This window comes from Equus asinus, chromosome 16 (assembly GCF_041296235.1).
Source record: "Equus asinus isolate D_3611 breed Donkey chromosome 16, EquAss-T2T_v2, whole genome shotgun sequence".
NCBI classification, from domain to species: domain Eukaryota; kingdom Metazoa; phylum Chordata; class Mammalia; order Perissodactyla; family Equidae; genus Equus; species Equus asinus.
This window is the reverse complement of record NC_091805.1, coordinates 45,818,666-45,843,164: the sequence shown is the minus strand read 5'-3', so window position 1 is coordinate 45,843,164 and position 24,499 is coordinate 45,818,666. Positions and strand designations below refer to the sequence as shown.

General features: G+C 43.4%; 2 protein-coding genes across 4 annotated transcripts; one reads left to right on the top strand and one right to left on the bottom strand.

Moving 5' to 3' along the window:
* Positions 1-1,847: 1,847 nt before the first annotated feature.
* Positions 1,848-9,889, bottom strand: DCLRE1B (DNA cross-link repair 1B). The gene is made up of 4 exons (XM_014837180.3): positions 9,285-9,889; positions 8,438-8,603; positions 7,895-8,077; positions 1,848-5,058 (listed from the first exon to the last, which is right to left on the bottom strand). Exons 1-4 carry the CDS (start codon positions 9,471-9,473, stop codon positions 3,995-3,997), a joined length of 1,602 nt encoding a protein of 533 aa, XP_014692666.2. The 5' UTR covers positions 9,474-9,889; the 3' UTR covers positions 1,848-3,994.
* On the top strand, positions 9,839-23,844 carry AP4B1 (adaptor related protein complex 4 subunit beta 1). 3 transcript variants are annotated; one of them, XM_070487080.1, is made up of 12 exons: positions 9,839-10,064; positions 10,265-10,454; positions 11,856-12,080; positions 12,540-12,670; positions 13,044-13,191; positions 13,743-14,239; positions 15,269-15,352; positions 16,097-16,200; positions 17,222-17,429; positions 17,648-17,929; positions 18,195-18,650; positions 22,530-23,844. In XM_070487080.1, the coding sequence occupies exons 2-11, from the start codon at positions 10,342-10,344 to the stop codon at positions 18,620-18,622; spliced, it is 2,220 nt and encodes a 739-aa protein (XP_070343181.1). In that variant the 5' UTR covers positions 9,839-10,064; positions 10,265-10,341; the 3' UTR covers positions 18,623-18,650; positions 22,530-23,844. The 3 variants fall into 3 exon arrangements, with proteins under 3 accessions (XP_070343181.1, XP_070343180.1, XP_014692664.1); XM_070487079.1 differs by having other exon boundaries at positions 18,195-18,660; XM_014837178.3 differs by lacking the exon at positions 22,530-23,844 and having other exon boundaries at positions 18,195-20,789.
* Positions 23,845-24,499: the final 655 nt, after the last annotated feature.

Genomic DNA, 24,499 nt, shown 5'->3' with positions numbered 1-24,499 from the left:
AGGAATTGGGTGCTCAGAACCTTTTAGCAGGTTTTCTCCAAACTTTATATCCCTGACTGCCTACACACCAGGAGTCTGATCCCACCCTGAGGCTTTGTTTAGACATAGTCTGATTAGTAGAGTGATTGAGCTTGACCCAATTTTCTTGGTTCCTCAAAGGGACCTTTCAGTGAGCACATTAAGAATAGGATTGTAGCACTGGGGATAAACTCTTCATCCTCCACTCCCCCTAAACTTACTATAAATTGATGAGAGGATTCAAGATTGGTAAAATAGCTGTAATACAATAGTGTTTTCAATATGTGAATATGGTAAGGGAAAGGCTAACCCAAGGCTAGCTAGAAGTTTTGTGTGATTGAAAGATGAATCAGTAAACTATCTGTCCAGGAAAAGAACAAAACCCAAGATTCTGGGAGCTTTCTGTGATCCAGTGGGTCAAGGATGTGTTCGAAGAAGAGAAAGTTCCCCAGGAATGAGAGAGTCGAGGTGGAAGAGTATAGTTAAATAAAAGCATTGTGGTCAAAATAAAGGCAAGCATAACCATTCTGAGAATCCCCCCACAGGCAGTCACAGATTCAGATAATTACAAGAGCAAGCAGAATTGTTCTGTGCCAATGTAGGTGGGACGTCATGAGGAAGAGAAATGGGGAAGCGCCGGGAACACAAGACAAAACAGCTTGTTGTGGTGGCAGGAAGGTTGAGGGGTGGTAAGCAGGCTGGCAGACTGACAGCTGCTCACTAACGGGAGCACCAAAAATATGTGCACATGGACCTCCAGATGGAATTTCTCCTGCTTGAGAATCATTCCAAGAAGGCAGAGAACTGTCTCCCTGGGAGTGGACTTGAGATAGAGAACCCAGGTCCAAATCCCTTTTCTTGAACAAGCAAACTCACTTATCTCCTGTTTCCTACCACAAAGGGCAGTCTGGGTCAGGAGTGATGGATGGTCCCCCAAAGCCAGCCAGGCAGATTTTCTTCTCTAAAGGGACTTAAGTCTCTGTAGTCTCATTGTGAAAAAGTACAAGTTTTCCCACAGATCATGAAACAAATAACTAATTGATCTCTAGGGAACTTCCTTTCTCCCAGGATCTTCAAGCCTAATTGCAAGATCTTAGATCTATGGGGTCATCCTTAGATTCTAAAAATAAATTAACTACTTAAAGATATACGCAATGCAGCCTTTTTATTTTTTATTTTCTTTTGAGGAAGATTAGCCCTGAGCTAACATCTGCCGCCAATCCCCCTCTTTTTGCTGAGGAAGACTGGCCCTGAGCTAACATCCGTGCCCATCTTCCTCTACTTTATATATGAAGACTGGCCTTGAGCTAACATCTGTGCCCATCTTCCTCTACTTTATATTTGGGATGGCTGCCACAGCATGGCTTGCCAAGCGGTGCCATGTCCGCATGTGGGATCCGAACCAGCGAACCCTGGGCCGCTAAAGTGGAACGTGTGAATTTAACTGCTGCGCCACCAGGCCAGCCCCCAATGCAGCCTTTTTATATGAGAGTGTTGAGAAATCAAACAAATAAGGAAACTGCTAATGTCTATTATAAGAAGCCAGACATTTACTTTAGAATAGTATGGAATTTTTCTGTTAATAAAACACAAACATGCCACCAACAACTAAATGCCTCAAAGCCCTTTGCTTCTGTTCCCCCATCTGAATTCACACAGATCCTACTTCAAGGAATGCGTGTGATACAGCATGTGCCAAGAGAGGACAAGTTCCCTTGTTCCTAGAAGATAACACCAATCTGGGGACCCTGGTACTGAAGGCTACCTTATCTCTCCCAGACACCTTGGGTAGCACAGAACTGAGGCAGCTAGAAGTCAGGCTAAGCCTTGCCCACACAGCTTAGTAAATATTTATTAACTTATCACACAAGGTGGTTTTCCATGTGTTTACATGTACCATTCTAATGATGTCCTCTGAACTTAATGAATCTTCAAGGTATTTGAATACTAGCCTCTTCTTCAGAAAGGATGGTAAGGAATCCTTTCTGAAGGGCAATTTGCATGATTTGCATCAAGAACATAAAACTGTAATCCCACTTCCAGTAATTTACTCTAAGGAAATAAACAAAATGCCATGATATATGCATAAGGATGTTCATTGTAATATGTAGAATCGTGAAAACAGGCACACAAAATTTTGAATAATATGGAAATGGCTTAATTAAGATATACTATGATAGGGTATTATACAACTATTAAAATCATATTTGAATAATACGAAGAAATGCTTAAGATACTGTTAAGAAAGTAAAATGCAGAATATAAAATTATATACAGTATTACCCCAATTTTGAAAAAAATTTACCTATTTAATATTTACATCCACAGAAAAAGACTGGTAGAAAACAACTGATTTACATGGAGGAATTATAATTGATTTTTTCTTCTTTATATTTTTATGATGTCCAGTTTCTTGTTTTATACACAGAATAATTTTTTTTTTAAAGAATTAGAGGCTAAGAGAACCAATATTTGAATTACCCCTCATGTGGTAGGCACTCAGTTAGCAACTTTACCAATCATCTAATCTCCACGACAATCAGAGAGGGAGGTATCAGTCCCTGGTTACCAGATGAGGAACTGGGGCTCTGCTATTTAAGCATGCTCTGTCTGCCCAGGGTGCCCTGGACTCAGGCCCAGGACAATGGCCATGTTTCCTGCTGCCCCACATGCCTCCCCTACTGCGGCTCCTAGTGGGCCCACGGGAAGGTCACCGACAAAACAGAGCTGTATATGGGTCACCCAAGAACACGGCCTTATTTTGCTTTCTAAATTCTTCCTATCTTCCTCCAAAAGTAGAAAACTTCTTTTTCCTGAACAAGATACAGAGGCTTCTTCATTGCAAAGACTCAAGGCTCCATTCTGAAGCAGTTTTTAATCCATGTGCCTAGTTCTACATGCCTGTGCCCCCTCTCTGAGCCTATGGTATCTGCTGTCCTGCTTACTGGTTTGGCATTTTGTCAGGCTGTGAGCAGAAGGACAGGGTAGAACTGCACACCCCCACCCCTTCCACCAGCTGGCTCTTTGGTCTCTGCCCTGGATACTAAAACAAACAGGCTGTGTGCTCTGGCTCCCTACTCAATCCGAGGGGGGTGCGGGGGGAGCAGCAAATATCCCAGCTATGTGAACAATCAGGAATATCTGGCAGCACATTTGATCTTTTGTAACTTTATTTCAGCCAAACGGTCAGGGCCTCTAGGCAGCTGGGAGGCCTGACGTATCCTAAGCCTAATGTTCAGCTGGGTTCCAGGTACTGCCCTGGTGAGGGGTGCCCAATGCCCCAGCTGGCTCTGTTCCAGATAGGTCCCCAGTGATACTAACTGCAAACTCTCATACAGGCAGACGTGGAATTTTTCTCCACTGTTCCAAGGCTCTTCATCACTTCCTGTTCCCTCCCAGAGGTAGAGACAGGAAGTCATTTGAATGGGGTCACAGCAAGTCAGTGACATTCAGAATTGGAACATGCTGCCTGGATCATCACTTTATCCTCCAGCACCACAGTTCCTAACTTAAAAAACAGACCTACCTGGGGACTTTTATCTAGGAAGAGGGAAAGGGGACAGGGAGAATGGCACATGACGCTCAAAATAACAATGGGAATAACTTGGTCCTTTTTGATTCAGACTATCTCTTTCTACAGCTACATAAGAGGATTCCATGTTCCAAAAAGTTAGAGAAATACTGGGTTAAACAGATTAAGTTACTGCAGGACTTCTCAGAACCTTTAATGTGCTCATGCATATTGTGAAGGAGTTATAATGAAAGTGTTTCCTAAACACAGTTAACTATAAAACCAAGGATCCCATAGGCACTAGGATGAACACACGTTGAGAAGTGTCACTTCCAGGTTAAGCCCGTAAGGATCCTGTGAAAACAGAAAAGTAAGGCCCAAAACAAACTCCCCAGCAGCCAGCAGCCACTATCTTCCAAACTGCAGTGTTGGATCAAACAAAGTTGTCATTCTGTACGCTCCCGTCTATACTTCAGCATAGTGTTTATGGTATTTTTCTACTTGCTGGTCAAAGCCCCTGGAAGAGAACCTTGCGTAGAAAAAGTTCACTGGAGTCAGAAGGTATTTTAGTGCCAGGCCCCTAAACTCAGGAGCCAGAAGAGGGGCAGCCTGGCTGCTGTGAGACAGGGGAGAATCCTGGCCCATCGAAGCGCTCTGGTTCCCTGTGGGTGCTGAGCCGTCATTGTCTCCCCCGGGTACCACGTGGGACCCTACACCAATTTCCTCCTCAGTTTCTCGAGAGAGAAATTCCTCATCTGTAGACCTTAAGTGCAGTGAAAAACCCAAGGGGGCAGTCAGTACAGTCACCAACTTCTGGGACTCAGAGAGAGAGTCTGCCCCATCCCATTCTTTGCTACAGAGGTCTGGGAATAGCTGCTGCTTGATCTGCAAAGGCTGGAGGGAGGGTTGCTTCTCAAGGTCCCCAGAAAGGTTCTCATTCTTGGCCTTCTTTGAGTCCCTGTCAGCTTGAGATTGATCAGAATTTTCCTCAAGGGGTTCAAACACGACACCCTGGGTTCTCGGCCTCTTTAGTCTCCTTTTTAATAACAGCCAGAGAAAGCCTGGTTTTCTAGAGGAAGAACTCATGTATTGCTGCACAGAGTCTGGAATCCGGGGCACAGAGAGCCTGGGGCTCAGGCTATCTTGAAAGTAGCCCTTATAGGGCTGTCGACTGACAATGGGCACCACCTGGCAAGGCTTTAATGCTGAGACAAAGGCTCGGAGCTCAGAGTAGGAGGAATGGTCAGAGTAGGGGATGATGTGGATATCGGGGTGGGATCTGCAGATTTTCCGGCTTGTGGGAAGGATGGCAATGGTAGGGTGGGTCTGGTTCCAGTGCAGCATGGCAGAATGGCAGATCTCTATGTGGTCCACAGCATGAATGCGGCCAGCCTTCTCCTCCACTGTGAACACATCTGCCAGGCCCAGCAGCTGCACCAACTCCAGGCGCCGAGGACTCAATACCACCCAGGTCTGAAACTCCAGGGCCAGCTGCTCCAGCAGTGACTCTTTTCCCAGGCTATAGAGTCCTGAATCACGTTAAAGGGATTGGGGAAAGTAAGAGAAGGAAAAGAATGAAGCTACTGGGGAATCCTAATAAATCAACCAAATGTTTAACTAAAATACACGAAATTAATTGGGCAATCAGGGAGGAGGTGGCATTTGAGCTGAGATGTATGGAGAATGGAGTACAGGGGGGTTAACACAGAATCCACTCATTCATTCAGTTCAACAAAGGTAAGCATCTATCAAGTGTTAGGCCCTGTGAAAACAAACAAAGTTTCAGTCCTCAAGGAGTGTAATCTACATGGGGACCCAGAAACAAGGTGGTTAAGGGCCATGTTGGGGAGAGGCACACAGTATTAAGAGGGCATAAAAAAGTATCCACCAGTTGATAGAGTTAGGGAAAGTTTCCTGAAAAATGACAACTAAGCCAAGTCTTCAAGGATGAGTTAAGGTGGCAAGAGAAGGGATGGTAGAGAACATTTTAAGACGGGTCAGTTTGGCGCCACTGAAGTACAAAGGAGAAACTGGTAAGAAATGACACTGGAGAGGGAAGCAAGGGCCATAGAGTAGAGGGCCTTGTATGTACTGCTGAGAAGCTTGGCCTTAATTCTGTAATTGAAGGGGAGCCATTGAAGAGTCTGCAGCAGGAACATGGCTAATTCTAATCACAGGATTAATATGACCAGAGCAGGGCTTTAGGAAAAAAAACTGACAGCAGTGTAATTCAACGGCCTGGAGGAGAAGACACTGAAAGCAGACACACCAGTTAAAAGGCCCAAACAGTACTTACACAGAAAGAAATGGAGGCCTAAATTTGGGTAATGGTTATGGTAACAGATACGGGACATGTTGTTTAATAGTTGTTTTCAGGCTTTTTTTTTTTTTTTTTTAAGGAAGATTTGCCCTGAGCTAACTGCTGCCAATCCTCCTCTTTTTGCTGAGGAAGACTGGCCCTGAGCTAACATCCATGCCCATCCTCCTCTACTTTATATGTGGGACGCCTACCACAGCATGGCTTTTGCCAAGCGGTGCCGCGGCTGCACCCGGGATCCAAACTGGCAAACCCTGGGCTGCTGAGAAGCGGAACGTGCGCACTTAACCACTGCGCCACCGGGCCGGCCCCTAGGCCTTTCCTGAAGGTGTATTTCAAGTCCACCACCAAACAGTGAACTCCTTTAAAGAACTTACAGGTTTTTTAATATCCATCTTGTTTCTCATCATGGTTCAAAACCTCACTCTTTGGGCACACATGTAGCTGATTTTCTTTTCCCTTTCCATTTTCCTCTCCACTCACTTTTTTTTTTTTTTACTTTTTCTAGGTCCTTTACTACTAGACTGTAAGCCCTCATATCTTATTCATCTTTCTATTCCCACTGCCTATCAGAATACTTGGCACATAGGAGCTTATTATATATTTGCAAAATTAAGCCCTTCTACAGCACCCTCCTAGCCAGCTGTGCTTGTCTGGGAAAACTCTGCATTGAAAACTCCAAGAATAGTTAGGATTGATATTTCTTCATGAGCAGCCAAACAATCCTGAGTAGGGGATATTTCTCAACCAATTTGCTAGTCATGCTAGAAAGTATACAATTTTTTTCAATGCCTTTGTTTAACCCTATTTTGAAACTCCTTTCAGAATTGGGGTGTATCTTTTTAAAATATTCATCATGGTGTTAAAATTTTTTCCTTTTGTGGATTCATTATAATTTTGGAAAGAGTCAAAAAAGTCATTTAGGGGGGCTGGCCCGGTGGCACAGAGGTTAAGTTCACAGGCTCCACTTTGGCAGCCTGGGGTTCGCCAGTTTGGATCCTGGGCACGGACCTACACGTCCCTCATCAAGCCATGCTGTGGCAGGCATCCCACATATAACATAGAGGAAGATGGGCACAGATGTTAGCTTGGGGCTAATCTTCCTCAAAAAAATAAAAGTGATTTAGAACCAAATCTATTACATTTTAAAAACAAAAATTGATTTTCATAAACTATCTCAAAAGCCAATTCCAAAAGAAGAGTCTCCAAGTGTACTATGTGGAATCACTAGAACAAGCATCTAGTTGGTTTTTCAATGTATCTAATTTTAAGCATAACATTCACTTGAACATCTACATACTGATAAATTTCATTCACTCATATAACAAATATTTATTGAATGCCTCATCAGGCAATAATCTAGGCCTCTGGGATATATCCATAAGTAAAACCAAGAGCCCTGCCATTGTGGAATTTACATTCTAGCAGAGGACACAGATAATAAAAACTAAATACAACAAATACGTAAATTATGGAATACATTGTTAAGGTGATAAGTGCAATACTGTCCCTCTCCTACTTAGAACTCTTCAATAGTTCTTTGTCCTAAGAGCAATGGTTGCGTTTAGGATCAAGTTCAAAATGGCTTATGAGTACTTCAGTCCCTCCTGCCTTTCCAACTTCCTCACCCACTGTGCCTCTGTCATACTGGCTGCTGCTTCTCTGTTCCACAAACACACAAGATTTCTTCTTACTTCTGTCCATGCTTTCAAGGAATTTATATTTCTCTGTGTGTGAGTGTGTGTGTGTGTGGCAGTGGAAGTGGGGCTAGACAATAAACAATAAGCAACAGCATATTAAAATGTATAGAATATATTGGAAGGTGATGAGTGCCATGAAAAAATGAGAAGTTGAATTGGTATAGATAGCAGGAGTTGGGAATGTAGGAGTATGGATGGTGGGAAGATTGCGATTTTAGATAAGGTGGTCGGGGTAGGTTTCAAGGAGAAGGGGAGATCTGCACGAAGATTGAAAGATGTGAGAAACCCCGAAAGAATCTAGATTCACTAGCCACGGGAGAGAGAGAAAAAGGAAAGGAAAGCACTCACCAATCTTTATGTGATGTTGTGGGTGCTTTCGAATGAGCTCGACAATCTGGCGGGCAGCTTCTTGTTGGGAAGGAAGAACCAGGGCTGGGTTGCAATTGGTGTTATCTAGGTATAAGGTATGGATCTGTTTCCCCACTCGCAGGGCTGGCTCCTTTAGCATGGATGGCGTATACCGAAAATCACCTGAAGAAGAACAAGGGGTGGGTAGAGAGTTAGAGACAAAAGAACAGAAGACAAGCCTCTCCCACCTCAAACAACAAACAGATGGGCATTTTCCTACTGGCCTGTGGAAAAACTATCATGGAGTCTGGTACTGAACTAATACAGTATAGCTTCTCTGTGGAAATGTCTCCATCCTGTTCCTGTTTTTGGATTACTCTTTACAAAGTGTGGACTCTTAAATGAGAAATCAGTTGAGAAAGGGTCACTGTGCTCATATGGGATGAGGCTAGGAGACCTCCAGACTTCCATTATGAGTTAAGGCTGCTCAGGAAAAGTAGTGTCTAGGCTGGGAGGGTAGGAGGGACCCCTTGGGAGGCCCACCTGTGTAGAGGATGTTTCCAAAGTAGCCTTCAAAGAGAAACATGACAGAGCCAGGGCAGTGATTGGCATCAATGAGGGTTACAGTCATGGTCTCTCGCCCAATTTCATCTAGAGGCAGGACATGGCTCTCACCAACTTCCAGGGCTCGGATCCACCGCTTGGATACCTGAGGAAACAGTTGGGCATCCCAATGAACACAGACTCCCCTCCCTGATACCTCCCTGGATCAGGAACCATCCCTTTCCCCAATCACGGAAAGCTGACCAAATCTTGAGCTGCCCAGGAGCCCAAGCTGTAAAAGGGATTCCCAAACAATTCACCATTTCTCCTCCCACTCTCCACCCTACCCTTTGTACAATTTTAAATAAAGATCCAGAAAACAGTCTAGTCAGCGATTTTCAGACTTTCCTGATCATCATAATCCTTTGGGGACACCTGTTAAAAAAATCCCAACCAGGTTTCCAGGACCTGCACTAGCTATAGCTACTGAATCAGATGGGGTAGGGGGAGGGGCTGGAGAATCTGTATATTTACCCAGCACATTAGGTGGATTCTTAGGATGAGGCAAGTCTGGGAAACATTGGCCTAGCTTATGTGCAAAGCCAGGAATAGTTCTTGGCTGGACTCAAAGATCTCCCCAACTTGGTGCCGAAACATCCCAAGTCGGCCAGTTGGAAGCCACACTCCTATTCTGTGCTAAAGATGCATTTCTGGTTTCAAACAATTCCTGCATTGTAAAAATCAGTCCTCCTGGCCCCTACTCTGCGACTCCACGGCTGTGACAGATAGGAAGTCCCCACTCAGACGCCTGGACCAGCTCTCGGAGGCCGACTGTAGCCCCCCATACCTGTAGGTGACGATGCAAGAGGTAAGCGCTGATTGGGGAGCAGTAGAGGGGCCGGGCCCAGGTGCTAGACAGACCCACGGTGTGGTCCGAGTGCATGTGGGACAAGAAGAAGAGCCGTGCGCAACCAGCCCGGCGCAGGCTCCAAAAGTCCACGGCGATGGGCGTATTGGGGATCAGGACCCCGTTCATGGTGGCGGGGTTGGAGAGTCACCAGTGGGATCTTCATGGGAACAGACCTCCTGCGCGAGGCTCCCACAACGGCGCCCTGAAAAGAGTCATGCTGGGGCAAGACCAGGGCCAGAGATCCTGAGAGAAAGCCAGCCCAGTAGACGAATAAGTTACTAGAGTGGCAGAAAGAAGGAAGTGACGGTGCTCGCGGGAGTCGGGGGAAGAATCGAAAATCGCGCCTCTAGCCGCGGGCGGGACCTGGGGTCTAGGCCCGGCACTCAAAGCGCCCACTGCCGGGCGAAGACAGGCCCAAGTAGCCGATCTCCGACTGTCTGCCGCAGCTCCACCAGAGGGAGCCGTGCGGCTGCGCCGGGAGGCGAGGGCCTGTGGGACCGACACCCTGAGGTCGGGGGCCGCGCCGCGCTCCGCGCTCGCCCAGAGAGGGTGAGTGGCAGCTGCTCGGCTCGCGGGGGAGGCGGGACTTCCTCAGAAAGCGTGATTGGGCCTAACCGTGACGGCCACCACGTGGAGGCGCCAGAAAGGCTGGACCGGAGAGGGCGGGGTCTGCGGACTGTCGGCTGCCGGGCTGGAAATCGGGCCGAAGGCCTAGAGGTAGCCGGAGAGGTCTATGCGCGGAGCGAGGCAGCCTGCACCTCCCGGGAGGGAAGCGAAGAGCCCGGCGGGAGGCTGGCCGGGGAGCGGAGGGGGCTGAAGTTTGAGTGTGCTGGGGCCTGGGGCCCGGCTCTGGGGAAGCTGTGGCTGGGCGAGGTCACGCCTTTCGTCTCTTCACTAACTGACGTTTCCTTACCCAGGTTCCCACAGCAGGGCTAGAAGGAGCCCGCGAGTTACCTAGTGATCTGGGGGAACCGCCCCGGGCCTGTTGGAGAAGATGCCGTACCTTGGCTCCGAAGACGTAGTGAAGGAGCTGAAGAAGGCTCTGTGTAACCCGCACATTCAGGCTGATAGGCTGCGCTACCGGAATGTCATCCAGCGAGTGATTAGGTATCCCCCAACACCCTAACCCCCCACTGCAGCCCCCGTCAGGCCCTCTACCCCTGGCCGCTCTGAGCGAGGAAATGCGCTTCCATACTTGATGGCAGTTGTATGGTTTGGTCCTCCTGCTTCTCTGGAGTGCCATCTCAGTCTCCCCTGTGGGACGTCTGTTAACTTCATTTACTCGGTTGGTTTCCTCCGTATCTTGAACTTAGACTGCTGACACCCAGATCTATAATACTATATCCAGTACAGACCTCCTTTTTATCTTCGGACTCACATATCCTGCTGCCTGTTTGGCATTTCCACGTGGATATTTCTTCAAAGACATGCAAAATAGCACCTATATCCTTCCCCCTCCCCAAACCTGCTCTTCCGCTTATATTTGTGTTGATGAATGTCCACACCCAGCTGACCAAGCGTGGGACTCAGTCTTGATGATACTTGATTTTCACTTCTCAAGCCAGATGGTGTGAATTCGTAGTTCTAAATATCCATCCTCTTATTTACTTTTTTACTAGCACTGCTGTCGTTCTGGTTTCATTACCACAACAGTTGCAGTAGCTTACTAATAGGTCACCTTGCCTCATTTCAGCCAGAATGAGTTTTCCAACATATGTATTTGAACATATAACTCTTGCCTACAGCTGTGGATCACAAACTTTAGTATGCCCCAAAGTCCCTTGGGGTGCTTTTAAAAAAATGTAAATATTTCATCCAATCCAGTGCTTCTGATTTCAGTGGGATGGAATGGAAGCCAGGAATCTGCATATTAAGTGTCCCATCAGATTGCTGTAGGAGACCACAGTTTGAGAAACAGTGATCTACAGAGCAAAGTCCAAGGAAGACCCAGCTAACTCAACTACCTGCACACTCTCAAAATAGTGTACCACGTAGACATGCCTCATAGCATATATCATTACCTATCTACTACACTTGCCTGGCAACTCCTGCTCGTTCAACTAAAGTATTACTTCCTCTGTGGAAACATTTTATGACTTCCTGGCAGTATTAGACCTCTGGATCCCCACTGCACCTTCTCTGTTACTTCAGTTATGATACTTATCTATCGTAGTGTAATTAGTGGTGTTTTTGTCTGGTTCCTTGAGCTCCTAGAGATCTAAAACCATGCCTTATTCAAAATTATGTCCCCAGAGCATATCCCTGGAATGTAAAAGCTGAATTTCACTGGAATGTACTAGGAATTCAGTAAGTGTTTATTGAATGAATAGAAGAACGTTTATTGCACGCCCATGGTGTGAAGTATTGTGTGATATAGTAGACCTGGTTGCTTCCCTCTAAGAGATCACAATCTAGTTGGATAACCAGGGCGTGCATAAGTAAAATGCCTTCTGTTGTATGTTGGCGATTATATATTTTACATCTTCCTGCTATGTATGTTGGTTTTAGGCACATGACTCAGGGCTTGGACATGTCTGCTGTTTTCATGGAAATGGTGAAGGCCAGTGCCACTGTAGATATTGTTCAGAAGAAGTTGGTGTATCTGTACATGTGCACATATGCCCCCCTGAAACCAGATCTGGCTCTCCTGGCCATCAATACATTGTGCAAAGACTGTTCGGACCCCAATCCGATGGTGCGAGGGCTGGCCCTACGGAGCATGTGTAGCCTCAGGTGAGCACCCCCTTCCCTGCCTGTTTCTCAGTGGCTGATGACTTCAGGAGCTCATGGGACAAGTTTTTAATGCTGACAATTTGTTTGAGCTCCTTAATATTGGGGGAAACACTGTTGTAACTTGAACTCAGGTTCTGAGCCATTGCTTTGGTTTAAGAAACTATATCATGGTTTCATTAAAGGGAGTTTTCCACCCTCACTCTTGGTGAAATAGTTCTTGGTTTTGGTTAAAGATTTCTAAACAATTATGTATATGTATATTTTTGCTGCCAATGCAGCATGATTCCAAATGAAAAGTCAAGTATGGCTTTTGAAGTATGGCAGCAGCTTTCTCCAGTTCTTTATGATCTGATACATGCACGTTCAAATATCTGCTAAACCCTTTGTTAAGTGAATAGAGGCTGAATTATGTCAAAACTAGTATTTAGGATTTGGCTGACTTCAAGATGTGTTGTTCAGGATGCCTGGTGTGCAGGAGTATATCCAACAGCCTATTCTCAATGGTCTGCATGATAAGGCTTCGTATGTCAGGAGGGTGGCAGTCCTTGGTTGTGCCAAGATGCATAATCTTCATGGAGACTCTGAAGTGGGTGAGTTTCAGTGTAATCCATCATGATCAACATTTTTTTGTGCCTCCATTCTATGTGTACCTTTGTAAAAGATTGTAGCTTTGGTAGAAAATAATAATGTTGCCCTACTTCTGTACCTGTCTCTTTAAGTAGGATGCAGGGCTTGGTATTTTCTGAGATTAGAGAAGTCCTTTCTTTGGGGTCCAGGTGAGATCCTTTGCATTAGTTACAACAGCCTGGAGATGGCAGTTTTTTTGCCTTGCACTTTGTTATTGCCTTTGTTATTTTTGTAGCCGAGTTCAGCTTTGTCTGTCTGGAGCTGTTACACTCTGGCTTTTTCCCTGCGACTCTGAAGCTTTTCTTCTTTGCCTGAGATGTTTGTTCTCTTTTACAGATGGTGCCCTGGTAAATGAATTATACAGTTTGCTGCGTGACCAGGATCCAATTGTGGTTGTGAACTGCCTGAGGTCTCTAGAGGAAATTCTGAAACAGGAAGGAGGTGTTGTCATCAATAAGCCCATCGCCCACCATCTCTTAAATCGGTTTGCATGTTTCAGTGCTCTTTTTGCTATGATGAGATCTGCATCCCAGGGGGATCTTATCTATGTGTTGAGTTAAGGAGAGGTCTTGAACAACTTCTGTAGAGTGGTAAAGAAAGTTAACTATAACTATTAACTTCCTCGTATTTCATTGAGAAGATTTCTTTTATTTGTCTTAGTTTCTTTGGCTGATACCAAGAGATGGCAGGAACATCCTGAGGGGATAGATTCTGTCCTCTAGTCATTGTGTTCCCCAAACTAAGCCGTTTATGCTGTCTTAAAATGTAGAGAGTCTGGATCTAGGGTATAGTGATCATGTCTTTGGCCTTAGATGAGTGTGCATTTGTACTGTAAACTGATCTTGGAATTGAAAGCCTATTTTGTATAAAATATTTTAAATAGTATGTAAAAAGAATAATTCGATTATGGCACAGCCTATTTTCAAGAATTCTCCCCTTGTTACGATGAATAGATGACTGGTAACATGGCAGTAACAGGGAGATGATCCTAATTTTGTTGCTGAAACAGCACTTTTCTTTTCTTTTTTTGGATAGAATGTCAAAACTGGACCAGTGGGGCCAGGCTGAAGTATTGTACTTTCTGCTACGCTACCAACCCCGCAGTGAGGAGGAGCTGTTTGACATTCTCAATCTGTTGGACAGCTTTCTCAAGAGCAGTAGCCCAGGCGTGGTTATGGGAGCCACCAAACTCTTTCTGATCTTGGCAAAAAAATTCCCCCATGTACAAACTGATGTGCTTGTGCAAGTCAAGGGGCCTTTGCTGGCTGCTTGTTCTTCAGAGAGCCGCGAGCTCTGTTTTGCTGCCCTCTGTCATGTGCGCCAGATCTTGCATAGTTTGCCAGGTCACTTTAGCAGCCACTACAAAAAGTTTTTTTGCTCCTACTCGGAGCCCCACTACATCAAGCTACAGAAGGTGGAGGTGCTGTGTGAGCTGGTGAATGATGAGAACGTGCAGCAGGTGTTAGAGGAACTTCGAGGGTACTGTACTGATGTGTCTGCTGACTTTGCGCAGGCTGCCATCTTTGCCATAGGTGGGTATCTGCTACTTTTTCGTTCTGAGAGCCTAGACCAACCAGCTAGAAAGCTGTGGAACCATAGAGAGCAAGGGGAATGAATCTTGCTTCAGAGACAAAGTACTGTGCACTGAAGAATTGGGTCAATGACTACAAATAAGGGGGAGAGGGACAAAAAAAGTTTTTTTGTCAACACTGGTATTGCCATATCTTCCAGAATAGAGAATACAGATAACTCAAACTATAATACTTAAAGTTTATATTGCCTTTGTTGTCTACTCTCCAGAATGCCTTCCTGTGTATCGTCTCAACACAGCCTTATGAAGTGAGGCAGTCAGGAAAAGTGGACAAGTGTTATTAACTTTGTTTTAAAGATGAAAAAACTCAAGTCACAAAAAGGTTATTAACTTATCAAAAGGTCATACAGTTCCGGACCTGGGCCTGGAACCCAGCTCTCCTGACGCAAAGTCCTATGTCACTTCACCCGTTGTTTGTTGGGTTTCTACTATGGGCTATGTATTGTGCTGAGTAGAGACCAACACAGAATAAATCCTGAGTTTTACAGACTTATTCATACTACTCTGGAATTTAAGAGGCTAGAGTGACTCACAAAATGAAAGCAGCTGGGCAGCTAAGTTTTGGAGAGCTTCATGGGGAGGAGGAGAAGGAACCCTCATGTGTAGAATAAAGTATTTTTTAGGGGCAGAGAAGAGGGAACAAAGAGGAAAGTAGAAATCCTACAGTCAGGAGACTGCTGTCACATGTTCCCGGCAGGAATATTCCTGTGCGGATGTGCTGCAGTGAACAGTACCTCATATCGCGCTGGCACATAAATACCTTTGTTACTGAAAGTTTTCAACCTTGTTCAGTGGGAAGTTATTTTACCGAAGTTCCCCTAATAGCAAACTTAGATTCTTATTTCATCAAGCAAGGGATGATTTTTTAAGTATCTTTGGTCCTCTTTGTCTTTGGCTGGTGGGAAATTATTTTAGAATGAGGTGCTAATATTTGACTTAACGCTTTTCTTTCCTTTCCCTTCCTGTGTAGGCGGCATTGCCAGGACCTACACGGATCAATGTGTGCAGATTCTAACAGAGTTGCTGGGGCTTCGACAAGATCATATTACCACAGGTAATGACTACCTCCCTAGGTTTTTTTTTTTTTTTTGTCAATTGCCTGGCCTATAGTAGTTGCTCAAAAAGTATTGTTTAATAACAAAGAGGTTTAAACTTTTCTTTGCATCATCATCTCTTGCCATCTGAGAAGCAGAGAGTCTATAAATCTAACACAGTAGAGGGTATGCAAGGCTGTTCTATAGATAATGAAGGTACTAGGATGACCTTGCTTATTATTTCCCCACCTTTACCCCTCTTTTTGCTTTAAGGTAGCATACTGTAAGCAGTGGCTTCCAGGGCTGGCACTAGGGTGAGGCAGGCAAGGTGCCTATGATGCAAAAGTTTAAAGAGGCACTCACTCTCAGGCTCGTGCAAGTGCTGACCCTGCGTGTCTTCTTAAGCTTTACACCCTTGGCACCTTGCTTCACCCTAGTCCCAGCTCTGGGGGTTCCATTTATTCTGTCTTTGGAGTATCATTCAACAGCAACACTACCCCACATTTGCATACAGCTTTGCATTTTACCAAGTGCTTTTGCCTACATTAGCTCATTTATCCTCATGGCAATCTGCTAAGAGCAGCGTTCTTTTAAGAAATTATTGCCCATGTCACACATTTCTCAGATAATCATTGACCACATCTCCAACACCCATTTTACAGAAATCCACCCAGCAATCTAGTCTGAATGTATTACTTTTCTTCAGATTCCTTCCTGCGTGGAGACTCTAATCTTGTCCTTTTGTATCCTGAGCTGTGTTGTAGTGGTGGTGCAAACTTTCCGAGACCTGGTTTGGTTGTGTCCTCAGTGTACGGAAGCTGTGTGTCAGGCCCTGCCCGGCTGTGAGGAGAACATTCAAGATAGTGAGGTAGACTGTAATTCGCCTTTACTTCCAGGCAAAGGGGGAATGCTTGGGACTGCTCTGTGAGATGGAATCTAATTATTCTTTCTACCCAGTATCAGAAGTAGAAATTCTTAGAGTTAATTGCCACCTCAGATTCTATTTTGGGTGTAAGTGGAAAATAAATTATAAAAACATTAGGATTTAGCTATAGTTTTTATCACAAATACTTTAATTCTGTTGTTCTCTTGAACAGTTTTGAATTAGAAATTTAGGCCATGGAGTTTTCAGCTGAAATGAAAATGAGAATCATTTGTGGGATTTTTACAAATATCTGGGCTTCACCACAGGTCTACTGACTTAAATATTCAGGAGTGGTAGACCTAGACACACACACACACACATTTTTTTTTTTTTTGGTGAGGAAGATTTGCCCTGAGCTAACATCTGTTGCCAATCTTTGTCTTTTTGCTGGAGGAATATTAGCCCTGAGCTAACATCTGTGCCAGTCCTCTATTCTGTCTGTGGGACGCTGCCACAGCATGGCTTGATGAGCAGGGTATAGGTCTGTGCCTGGTATCCAAACTTGCAGACACTGGGCTGCTGAAGCAGAGCATGTGAACTTCACCACTACACCACCAGGCCAGCCCCTAGACACATAGATTTTTAAGAAGCTTCACAGCTCATTCTGATATGCACTCTAGGTTAATCACCACTTTCATGAAGTAATTTAGAGAAATCTTTCAGTAGCTTCCACTGAAACATTAAACTCCAAATTGGGTCAGAGGCCCCAAAGCTGAGGAAGCCTTACTGCTCAGTCAACATAGACTATGACAGTCTTGAGTCTTCTTTTGTGCGGTAGAATTTCATTCCTGTTTGTTGTAGAGAGTGTGGTAGGCGGAATTGATACAATCCAAGTTGAAGTAAATAAAAGATTATACCTTTTCTGCTGACGCTAGGGGAAAAGCAAAACCTGCAACTGTCTACTGTCTTCTGTGTTTTGGACAGCCAAATGTTGAGCACCTGTTCTTGTTCCTTCATTTCCTAGGGGAAGCAGGCACTTATTTGGCTACTTGGTGTCCATGGGGAAAGAATTCCCAATGCTCCTTATGTCTTGGAAGACTTTGTGGAGAATGTGAAGTCAGAGACGTTTCCAGCTGTTAAGATGGAGCTACTCACTGCCCTGCTGCGCCTTTTCCTCTCGCGACCTGCTGAGTGCCAGGACACGCTGGGGCGTTTGTTGTATTACTGCATCGGTAGGTTCTTCAGAAGGAAATATCACTTGCCATAACCAATAGTAAAAATTCTCACAGCTTGCATTGTTTGTTGAGTCATGTCTGGGACCTAAGGATAAAATGTTAATGTTTTCTAGCGTTTCCTCCCTCCTTCATTTTTTTCTCCTATTTTGGTTGGCACAGGGGTAAAAAAGGAGTGTTTTTGTTTTTAACTGACTCAATCTGTTGTCGTACCTCAGAGGAAGAAAAGGATATGGCAGTACGGGACCGAGGTCTCTTCTATTATCGCCTCCTCTTAGCTGGCATTGATGAAGTTAAGCGGATCCTGTGTAGCCCTAAATCTGACCCTTCTCTTGGACTTTTGGAGGATCAGGCAGAAAGACCTGTGAATAGCTGGGCTTCAGACTTCAACACACTGGTGCCAGTATATGGCAAAGCCCGCTGGGCAACCATCTCTAAATGTCAGGGGGCAGAGCGTTGTGGCCCAGAGCTTCCTAACACTGCATCCTTTGCCACATCAGGTAAAAATAGTCTTTACTTTATATCTTGTCATGAAAAATCTTTATTTTTTGCAGTGACTGGTAGAGAAAGTAGAATACCCTAGCTAAATCTTAGACTGTTGCGTAAATTTGAAGTCTTTGTGAGCAAGAAAGAAGTTCATCATTGGTTATTTAAGCCATTTATCCAAAGATAAAAGTCATATTGTGTACTTCTGGAAATCTAGATGAAAAATGTACTTCCTATAGATTAAGAACATCTCTTACACAAGCTTTCTGACTCTTTTAGGACCCCTGATTCCTGAAGAGAACAAGAAGAGGGTACAAGAACTCCCTGATGCTGGAGCCCTCATGCTAGTCCCCAAATGCCAGCTTACTGCTGAATGTTTTGAGAAAACTTGGCTTCACCTCAAAGTTGCTCATCAGCAAGTACTCCCTTGGCAGGGAGCAGTCCATCCTGACACCCTCCAGATGGCCCTGCAAGTAGTGAACATCCAGACCATTGCAATGAGTAGGGCAGGGGCTCAGCCATGGAAAGCCTACCTCAGTGCACAGGATGATACTGGCTGTCTGTTCTTAACAGAACTGCTGTTGGAGCCCGAGAACTTGGAAATGCAGATCTCCGTGAAACAAAATGAGGCTAGGACTGAGGCACTGAATGGTTTTATTTCTGTATTAGAAACTGTGATTGGAACAATTGGAGAAATAAAATCATAACAGATTCTTGCTGCCTTTTCTAAGTGAGGTGAATAGCTGTGAGTGCCTTAATTTTTCTTATTAGAGCTGCTTGTGAGTCCAGATAGCATCAAATACAAAGGAGAATGGGAAATCTAAGAATGAGGGTTGTTGTGTTTTTGTCCAAAGACCATTGACTTATTCCTCTCATACCTATTGGTGAATGACCCCATTTTTCCAGGTGATGTAAAGATTAGTGTTGTTGGTAAGGGGATGGGAATGGGGTAAGAATAGGATTTGGATTCTTTTCTAATCAGTTTGAGCGATTGTGTTACTAATTAAAGATGCCTGATGTGTGTGGACACTGATAGAGTCATCATTTGTAGGAGTCATCTCTTCTTTCCTTGATTATTTCTATAAATTGCTGACTGTTCTTATATTTGTAATCATGCTTTTTTAGGCCATAGTTCAAAGTCCTTACTGTGGCATCTGAAGTACCTCTTCAGTGTCATGTCTCCCCACTCCCCAAAACACCCTCTCTTCTGGCAAAAGCAAACCACTTACAGTTTCTTGAATGCACTAAGCTCTCTCTCACCTCTGTGCTTTGGCACCTGTTTTTATTTCTTGCCTAGAACATCTCCTCACCCCTATACCTTCTTTGTTTAAGTAACACCTAGTCTGTCTGTCAGTATGCAGCTCGGTCATGAGCTCTTTCAGGAAGTTTTCTGTGACCCTCACTGCCTTCATTAAGGGTCTCGTTCAAGCTGTCAAAGCAGTCAGTGCATATGTCTAGCAGCACTATTGTAGCTGTGTTCTTGTCACTCTTCCTCACTTTTAATTTTATCCATAACTGACCACAATTTTATATGTTAATTGAAACAACTTATGGCAAGAACAGATGTAATAAAATGATGGTAAAGTATAAATAACTAGAGAATCCAGAACAGGGAAAATGAAAATACCAGTTAAGACCAGCTGAGTTAAGGGATGAGGAAGTACCCAAATGTTCAGGCCATAAGGGCCTAGATAGCTGATAGAGCTGAGCCTCAGATTTAGCTCTGTAAGTGATCTGGCAGTCAGAGAAAAGAGAAATGGTTGTATAGTTGTCATCAGAGAGGAAGAAACATTCCAATTCTAATTTCTAAAAGAAGTTTACATGTAGTCTCACATAGGTGGCACTGTGATATATACAAGATTCCTAGGGGAAGTTAGTAAAGGGTTTCACGTGACTCTCTTATGGTCTTCTTCAGTGAAGGCAGAGAGCATAACTTTCACATGGAGCTTAGTGAACGCATTTCTTCAAGGACTTGACATGATCCAAATATCATCCAGCTGAATTCAAGGACTTCTACTGCCTGGATATATAGATGGACTGCATATCTTTCAAATAATCTTCACCCATCCCTTCTCTCAACTAGGCTCTTAATAGAAGTAGATAACAGAAAGTATTGAATTTTCTGGTAAGCGCCTGGATTTTGTGAGTTGTTTGTCCGCACTGGACAATTTCTAAGGACAGTGATTGTCTTTCTTTCCTTCTATCTCCACAGTGCCTGCCACATAGTGGTTACTCAGTAAATATTTATTGAATGAATAGCTCTAAGTAATTAGATTCTGATGATGTTTTGGGATTGGTGTTTCAAATGAGTTTTGTTATATTTTATCAACTATACAGAAAATAATAGATGGAATTCCATCTAGACTGGGGTTTCTCAAAAATGGCACTATTGACATTTGAGGCCAGATAATTCTTTGTTGTCGAGGGTTTTCCTGTGCACTGTAGGATGATTATTAGTAGTATCTCTGGCCTCTACCCACTAGATGCCAACAGATCCCCTAGTTGTGACAACTGAAATTGTCTCCAGACTTTGCCAAAGGTGCCCTGGAGGTCAAAATTCCCCCCAGTTGAGAATGACTGATCAAGGCCGTGCATCCCCAGGGACTGGAAGTAAAGGAATCAGAGCAGCTTCAGAATTGCTTTTTCCATATTTTGACTTGGTTGGTTAAACCATGAATGTTCAATTAGGCACTAAAAGAAATAAAATCGAAGTGTATAGTGCTGCCAATTTGAAGTGTTACAAGGGAACAGGATGTAAGTGGTATAAATTTGAGTATATTGGATTTTTTTAAAATTAAAGACTATAATTGAAATGTTGACCCTTTCCTAATTTGTAAGCAAAATGACTAAAACTTAAATATACCATGAAGTTAATTATTTAATATCTCTTCTCCCTAGGAGCTCTCTCTAACCTCTGCAGATATATGGTTTTATGATATGATATAAGTAGATGCTCATCTTTAAAATCCATAAGGGTAGTTAATACTGTGCCCTTAGGAAAATGGCCTTCTAATGTCTGTCATAGTTGGTAGGTAGTATGTAACATGTAATGAGTGCCCACCAATGACCGTGGTGCTTTGAAACATTGCAGAGACAATCATTTGCACGGTTCTTGACCATAATTTTATTACTATGGACCAGTGGCTGTTATTTGCCTCCATCTCTCCCTCCTTTTTTACATGGGAGTTCTGTTACAATTATTCTATCCCTTTTTCATATATTGGGTGTCTAGGGGAGGGGAGACGAATAACTTAATTTCCTATTTATAGGTCTCCACATTGAGAGGAGATGTACCCAAGAATCCTCATTCACACGCATACCTGGTGCAGATAACAAGATCCTGGACTTTGAGCCAGTGATATAATGAGATGAGGCTTTTGTGAGAGGCATGTAAATTGTTGTGGCCAGAGTGGCAAGAGAAGCAAGTGAGAGTGAAAAAATCCTGGCCTTATTTTTCAGTAAAAATTAGGAGTACTATATTTGAACTGTAAGAGTGAAGGGTGTGTAGGCTGAGCGGGAAGGGATGGTTTGGGAGGGTGCTACATTGAAGGCCTGAAGAGAAATAAAGGGGGAAAATTTACCACACATTGCCCATGAGAGGGTATACTCTGTTTCTATGGCCTTATAACATTGGTTGTAAAGATAATACAAAGGATAGATAAGATAATGCAAAGATTAGATTCCAAAGATGGCATATTCCCATAAGCGTATCAGTACTGAAATGAGGAAAGTGGTTTATTATTGTGGGAAAAGGCTAATTATTTGAGGTCAGACAGACATGGTTTTAAATTTCTGTTCTGCCACTTACCTTGTGTAAGCTATTTAACACAAGTTGGATGGTATTTAATAATTTTTTTTATATTATTTTGGGGGTATATTGTAAGAGTATTTGTTGGAATCCTTAAATCGTCAATAGCTAGCTCTAGTATGAAAGGAGGTTGGCCTAGAATTATCTCTGAGGGACCTTATAATGTTAATGGTCTGAAGTCTGCTTAGTAGAAACTGAAGTTTCAGCTCTAGTGATAATGACAAAGGAAAATGGCCCTTTAGCTACATAATTCCTAACCTAGTCCAAAAACAATTTATGATCATTTGTTTTTTTAGAATTGAATAGAAAATAGAAGATTGGCTCTAATTGTTTTCTAAGGTAGAAATTCCATTTTGAACAACTGATTTATATTTTATGCTTGAATCTCTTATTAGTTCACCAGGTCAGACTACCCTGGAAGGACTGATAGGTTTGATTGCTCCTTCTAGACCCAAACCTAAAATCTAGATGTAGCTATATTAAGAAGGCGGCTGGTATGAGTAAGTGTCCAATGCTGAGATCTCGTAAAACAATGATGGAGTCCAACCCTGTTTGGAAAATCCTAAATAATCCTGTTAGAGATTGGATCCCAGATCCCTTACCAGCACAGGGACACAGATATCCTCAGTATCAAATAGGTTTAGTGAGAAGAATATTTCAGGAGGCTTCAGATATTGTACTGTGATGACTGGCTTGGTTTCCTGTCCTGACATATTGGGCAAAATCTACCTTATCTACGAGATCATCATCACGATATCCTCTGTCTTGAGTCTGTGCAAGCACTTAAATATACCTTTTTCTTACAGATTCTGAGGAACCGGCCTACCTGCATTCTAAAAGAATTACTGCAATATCTAGCTTTCTCTCATCAGATACCCTGGTTTTTGATGGTTTAGAGGAATTTATACACTGAGGCTGGACAGATGGAATGCATCTACAAACCCTCAAATGAAAATGAATTTGCTGCTACACAGAAAACTTGGCCATTCATGGGGTGTGGGACTGCCAAGGCACAGCTTTGCTTCAGGGAAACATGCAAGCAAGGTAATGGTAGAGGTGTTTATGGTTGGTTTTCAGGTGACTTCTTAGGAAGACAAGCCAACCTAAAGGAGATAGAGAAGGGCTAAGAATAATGAACCCTGGGTTGCATCTTTGACGAATAGTAGACAAGGATGCCAGTTGCCTTTGGCAGGCATAGAATCTAAGAGACGTGATTCAGGTATGAAACTTATAGCACTGAAGATAAGTTAGGAGGTCTGACGGATGCCTATGCTCGTGCTGCAGAGGTAAGTTGAGGTTGTCATGCCTGCCTTGGGTACAAATAGACCCCAGGGTCTCTCTGGGAGACCAGTTCAAGCTTTATCATCTTGACAATGGAGTACTCATTGGGTACATTCAGAGCAGAACAGACTTCCATTTCCTCAAATAAGAAGATGGTGGCACTCCTATAAGGACAGTAGGAGTCAGATAGGCCAGGAAGAACCGAAGAAGTCAAACAGCATTCATCCAGTGAGTCCTATGGGGCATCATGCTCTACCACCTCTGGCAGCTCCCTGATGAACCTAGTTGGGTAGGAAGGACTGAAGATTACAACAAGAAGGATAGACACCACAGCATCCTAGCTGCTTTTGATGAGAGGCATAGAAGTATAGTCACAGCAAAGGCACAGACCCATTAATGAGAGAAAAAACTAACCTATTTCAGGGGCAGAGTGTGGCTGCCTTGGGGGAAGTAGAGACAGAGAGAGAGAATAGAAGGTGTTCAGTGCATTAGCCATATAACTAGCTTATGAGCATGAACTATGATTGAATGGAAGTCATGACTCCCAGCACATGTGGAGAATCATAAAAGTGGCTTCAACATTTTTGCATAAATTTTGTTGATAATTACATTCAGTGACCAAGTCAACACACACTTTAAAGGTATCCTTAGGGACCGGCCCCGTGGCTGAGTGGTTAAGTTGGCATGCTCCACTTCAGCGGCCCAGGGTTTCACTGGTTCAAGTCCTGGGCATGGACATGGCACCGCTCATCAGGCCATGCTGAGGCAGTGTCCCACGTGCCACAACTAGAGGGACCACAACTAAAAATACACAACTAGGTACTGGGGGGCTTTGGGGAGAAAAAGGAAAAAAAAAATCTTAAAAGAAAAAAGTGTCATTGACTCATTGTAACTTATTGTAGTATTAATTTATTTCCCTGATGACTGGGTAGAACATCTTTTCATGTGCTTTTTGGCCATTTGTATATCTTTTTTTTGTGAAGTATTTCTTCAAGTCTTTTGACCAATTCTCTTACTGCATTGTCTTATCAGACTTCATGATATATTCTGGAGACAAGTCCTTTGTTGGAGATTATAATTTCTTCTATTCTGTGGCTTCCCTTTATCTTCTTTTAATAATATCTTTTTGGGATATATATGTATAAGTGTAAATAAATATATATGATAATTATTTATAAATATATTTCATTACTATATATTTGTATACATATATAAATATATTTGATATTTTCTCTAAGAAATAATTGCCTAACTTAAAGTTGCAAAAATTCTTTTCCTATATTTTCTTTTGAGGAGTTTTACAATTGTAGCTTTTACATTTATGTCTATGATCCATTCTTAGTAATATCTGTGTATGATGTGAGATATGGATTGATATTTTTTAATATGGATATGTAGTTTTTCTATCACCATTTGCTGAAAATAATTAACTTTATCCTTTGAATTGCCTTGGTACCTTTGTTGAAAATCAATTGACCATATTGATATGGGTCTA

Excerpts from the sequence above, each read along its gene's own strand:
- DCLRE1B (XM_014837180.3), bottom strand. The coding sequence starts at position 9,473 with ATGAACGGGGTCCTGATCCCCAATACGCCCATCGCCGTGGACTTTTGG. Across the intron at positions 8,078-8,437 it reads TGGAAACATCCTCTACACAG|GTGATTTTCGGTATACGCCA; the intron begins GTGGGCCTCCCA and ends GTTCTTCTTCAG. Across the intron at positions 5,059-7,894 it reads ACAACATCACATAAAGATTG|GACTCTATAGCCTGGGAAAA; the intron begins GTGAGTGCTTTC and ends AACGTGATTCAG.
- AP4B1 (XM_070487080.1), top strand. The coding sequence starts at position 10,342 with ATGCCGTACCTTGGCTCCGAAGACGTAGTGAAGGAGCTGAAGAAGGCT. Across the intron at positions 14,240-15,268 it reads GGCTGCCATCTTTGCCATAG|GCGGCATTGCCAGGACCTAC; the intron begins GTGGGTATCTGC and ends CTTCCTGTGTAG. Across the intron at positions 16,201-17,221 it reads AGAACATTCAAGATAGTGAG|GGGAAGCAGGCACTTATTTG; the intron begins GTAGACTGTAAT and ends TTCATTTCCTAG.